The following is a 5,126-nucleotide window of genomic DNA, read 5'->3' on the forward strand; positions in this document are numbered from 1 at the left end:
AACCATCCTGCCCCCGACAACAGATTCTGGCTTTTGGCTTTCCTTTTTGTTTTCCAGCATGGCCTCCTCTTCCTGCACAATCCGGATCAGGTCTGGATACTTCAAGATGCCACCATCTTGCCGGGTTCTCAACAGGAAGGTGATGGGGTCCAAGGGCTGGGTATCCTTCTAGACTTGTTGTGCTTGGATTTCATCCACCTTACGAGGGTCTAGACCAGGGGTGCCCAGTCAGTGGCCTGGGGGCCACATGTGGCCCGCGGAGCCCTCTGATGTGGCCCGCGACCTCCTGCTCTGGGATGGCTGGTTGGCAAGCCCAGATTGCGGGTTGCCGACCTGCCAACCAAAAGCATCAGTGTTGTGACTGAAGCTGGTGGTAGAGAAAGCAAGCGGCTTTTCAGAAAGAGCACCAGACCTGCAGGATATAATGGACGTCTATGGCAAAGTGCAGCTAACCGGCGGGAAAACCACAGGTACACTGTGCCGCAATTGACTGCAGTGTAAAAGCAGCCTTAGTCCCCTTTCACATGATTGGTCCAACCCAATCGGACCCTCTAATCACCTCTATGGAGTGGCAGATGTGAACAGACTTTTGTCAGTTTACACCTGCCTACCTCCAATCCGATCTGCTAAATAAAACAGGATCTACCCCCTTCTATCTGATTGGATCGGAGGGCCCATAGCGTAGATTGGGCTGTGTCTGCTTTGCATATGCAGACTGGACACAGACCTGTCATCTGCCCACTCCGCTCATTGTGGCCCGTGACTGGTTACTAAGTCACTTAAGTAGCCCTCGGCCTTCAAAAGGTTGGGCACCCCTGGTCTAGACCCTTCTTCAGCAAGATTTTGTGTATAATTTTATCCAAATGTCTCATGTACTCCGAGAGCTTCTCTCCCACATTTTGGTAAGTGTGCTCCAACTGGTAAATAAGATCAGAAGCTTTCCCTGTGCACCCAAACACATCTTGCAGAATGTTCAGATATTTTTGAGCAACACAATCTCGCTTGCTGAGCTTCAAATTGCAGATGGCTTCTGAGGCGGGCCCTTTCAAGCTCCCTGTGATTTTCTGTTTCTTGTGGGTCTCGGGAATGTCCAATTTATCCAAGGCTTGTGTGGCCTGGTCCAGCCACTCTTCAAAGCTGTCCTCCCCTGTAGGCACTGGTTGTCTTCCAGAGAAAACGCTGAGCTTCCGATACCCAATTGCTGAATATGTTGGAGGGTCTCTCTGACATTTTGAAACAAAGTCTCCCAGGGCAGCAAAGAGTTCTGGTCCAATCGTGGCCAGAGGTGACAGGGAGGGAACTTCTTCTTTATTTGATTCTGCTTGACTGGAGGAGGTAGGGTCCTCCTCTGGAACCTTCAGATGGATTACACAAAGCTCTGTCTCGTTACCCAATTTCACACTGGCACCTTTGAAGTTTTCAGGGATTCCTTGTTTCCACTCTAGTTGTCCATAGGTGCGGGAGATCCCACGGTCTGTTTTGACAACAATCACCCACGCCTTCCTGTCTAGGGATAGTGTCTTCACAGCTTGGCTAATTTGTTCCTCAGCCCAGGCCTCCCCTGGAAGCTCGATCACCATGCTTGATTCAGAGCGGGCGCCTTCCTCCTCACACCACTGGACAGCAACCTCAGGGTCCATCCTGGCGCTTGTAGGTGAGTTGATTGCAGAGCAACGGAATCCCGGATGACGAGCCCTCATGTGTAGCAAACCCCCGAGGGAGCTGCTTTTGTTTGTTCAGTCCGTTACTCTGCCTTTCAACCCCAATGAACTGCCCAGCCCCTCTAGCACACCTAGCAATGTAATTAATGGAATAACTCAGCAGGAATACACAACACAGTTCTTCTTGTAGTTTACTTGAAGAAAAGTAAAATTCAGGTTAACATTGGTCAGCCAGGACCTGTGTAAGTACGCAGGACTTGGTTGAAACAGTTTAAAGAAAACAGTCAGGAACATTATGCAGACAACGAAAGCAATAGGTAACAAAATGTACAGATTAAATTGACTCCCCAAGAACTTTTGGTGTGTGTGGGATGCTGTGGCTAAAGGAGAATCCCAGGCCAGCCTACGATGCTTCTAGTACACACCCAGTGAAATGATCCCTATACCCATGGGTGTCCCCTTTAAGAGCAACCACGGTAATGTCCTTGAGGCAAAGCTTTGCGTTTTATTATCTTTACCGCAATGTAGGAGCTCTGTGGACAATATTCCGATGTGGTATTCTATGAAAAGCATTAAAGGTTCCTGGGCAAAGCCCCCTCACCAAATCATGTACACAGTCAGCAGTCCTCCCCTGAGAGATCGAACGATCTTTGATGCAGGTGTGTCACAGTGGCATTCAGTACTTGAGCTGTTGTAGGGTGTACTTCTTTAGCCCAGTTCCTCTGGGCTGGAGCTGCATGAACAATCTGTTACTCTGGGCTGGAGTTGCAGGCTGTGTGCCCCTTGGTAGGCCGCAATTCCACACACACATAGAGGCTCTGGCGTAGTTCCACTTGGTTTTTATCTCCTCCCCCACAGTCCTTTGCTGCTGTCTGATGATTGGCTCAGGCTCTTCCAATAGGGAGTTTACAGACACCCTCCAATAGGGAGTTTACAAACAAGCAGTTCTGAGAGTCTGTGTGTGAAAAGAGAAAGGGGGGGGGTGAAAAAGCCCACACTGCTGCAGCAGACAGCTGTCCCCTAATAGATTAGATCAATCTGGAGAATTACCTGCTACAAATATATACACACATTTCTCCATCAGGAAAGCTTTCAAGTATTGGCAGAATGCTTCACCAAAAAAACAAAACAGTACATTGCATGCCATTGTGCATCCAATGATGTCTGAAAGAATAGATACAATTATAGAACCTGTTCATTGAGTGAGTGAGTGAAAAACTTATATAGCGCAACACAGGGCGCTTGGTTCCCTACTGTATTTAGCCTTCAAAATAGATGGATTTTGAGTTTTCTCCTGAAGGTCTGGTGATTCACTTCCGTTCGGATGCTGGTTGGTAGAGCGTTTCACAGTCTAGGTCATTGGACTGCAAATCTTCGTTCTCCTTTGGACTTGTATCTGGCCTTGGGTATCTGGAGTAGTTTTTGGTTTGTGGAGCGGAGAACGCGATTGGGGTTGTGACATTTTAATTTTCCACATAGATATTGGGGGGCACTTCCTTGAACACATTTATGCATCAGACAAAGTGTCTTAAACGTAATTCTGTCTTTTACTGGCAACCAGTGAAGGGATCTCAGGGAAGGCAAGATTGATTCCCAGGTTTTTTTTCCAGTCACAAGTCGTGACGCCGTATTTTGAACGACTTGTAGACGAGCGATTTGGTACTTGGGGAGTCCGATGTAAAGGGTGTTTGCATAGTCGAGTCTGCAGTTGATTATTGTTCCCACCACGATTGCAGTGTCTGCTTTCGGGATAAAGGGAATGAGTCTATGTAGCAGGCGCAGCAGATGGTGGGATCCGCTGACTACTGAACTTATTTGTGCATCCATTGTCATGTTGGAGTCAAAAGTGACTCGAAGACTTTTGACTTTGGTGCTTGGGACAATGGTTTGTCCCAGAATGGACGGGGGTGCCCATGTTGTAGTGGGAAGTCTCTTTTGGTTTACGTGTAACAGAAGAAGTTCTGTTTTTGAGCCATTGAGTTTAAGGTAACTCTCCGTCATCCAATTTTCTATCAAAGTAAGGCATTTCTCTACAGAATACAGTGTTTAAGAGGAATGTACAATTTAAAAAAATGAAAGAGAAAATAAAGCCCGGTATACACTAGAAGCCCGCTGGGTTGAACAAAAATATACTGACAGATCACCATGCTAACACAAGAGATTTTAGTGCAGCGATATTCCCCACTGTGCCATTGTGTACTGATAGGAGGACCCCCCTGGAAAAACACACTAATGATGTGGTTCAGATGCTAGTCAGCAAACTACTGTTCAATATGCAAATTTGTGCGAACATACAAAACTGAATATAAGCTTTGGATATTTAGGGGTTCCACTAAGTGGAGGAATCTCCAATATACTTGGGCAGAATATTAATTGTTTTTAATGTTATCTTTTTTGTGTAATTAATAAACTTGGCGAATTTGAATGATGTTGTGTTTTGTTTGGGCACATTTAAAGTGGAGTTCCAGCCTAAAAAAAAAAAATGGCTAAAAAGGCTCAAAACAAAAAAAATTATACTTACCAGAAACTGCTGTTACTAGGCAGATCGTCCTAATCTGCCTCTGACTCTTCCTCTTCAGCGGTGCGGTTCTGTGTTCTCCTCCTCACAAAGCCTTCTGGGAAGACGTGCTGCCTTCTGGGACACACAGAACGGTGTTCCCATTCACAAATAGCCACGCGACTCGCGCATGCGCAGTAGGAAATGGGCAGTGAAGCCGTAAGGCTTCACTGCCTGTTTCCCTTAGTGAGGATGGAGATCGACGGACCGGCCTTGGGCGGCTGACATCGTGGGCAACCTGGAGAGGTAAGTGTGCTTATTAAAAGTCAGCAGCTACAGTGTTTGTAGCTGCTTACTTTCATTTTTTTTTTTTTCATTTTTTTCTTCTGTCCCCGCCCACCGGCCGGCACACCTCCTAGCAATCAGACCTGTAGAACATAGTCTAGGGAAGTTCTACAGGTGGTGGGTGAGGATAGAAGTCAGCAGAAGATTCAGAAAATGTTGGGACTACATCCCCAACAGAGCAATACAAAAGCAATGCAGGTGGTGGGCGGGCCGACAGACTGGGACAGAAACAGACTGAAGTTGCCAGGACTAAACCCAAGAACACAGAAGAATTACAAGTACAATGCAACTATGTTCTGCTCTTTTCAGCTGAGCACTGTGGATATGATTGCTAAAAAGGAGAGAACTCAATGGAAATATTTTTTAAAGTGACTTTTGCTATTAGGTGCATGATGTTTGGAGGTACTATGCTATATGTATTTCCTTTTAGCTGACTATTATGTCAGATTCACACCAATGCGTTTGCTGTGAATTGCATTTGTGTAGGCACAGTAGCCTATTCATTTAAATGGTGTACCTGCAGGAAACACAGGAAAAAGGTCCCTGCTTTTGCACCATGCGATTTCCCACATCTTAAAATGTGCTGCTTCTTCAGATGCGAGGGGGTGCCAATAAGAAAGAAT

At 46.3% G+C, this 5,126-nt stretch overlaps 1 protein-coding gene across 1 annotated transcript; it reads right to left on the reverse strand.

Annotated features, from left to right (window-relative positions):
• Window positions 1-797: 797 nt before the first annotated feature.
• On the reverse strand, window positions 798-1,640 carry LOC120941185 (paraneoplastic antigen Ma1 homolog). Its single transcript, XM_040354472.1, has one exon. The coding sequence runs from the start codon at window positions 1,638-1,640 to the stop codon at window positions 798-800; it is 843 nt and encodes a 280-aa protein (XP_040210406.1).
• Between the last annotated feature and the right edge of the window lie 3,486 nt (window positions 1,641-5,126).

The sequence above is a fragment of the Rana temporaria genome, chromosome 5 (assembly GCF_905171775.1).
Source record: "Rana temporaria chromosome 5, aRanTem1.1, whole genome shotgun sequence".
Lineage (NCBI taxonomy): Eukaryota > Metazoa > Chordata > Amphibia > Anura > Ranidae > Rana > Rana temporaria.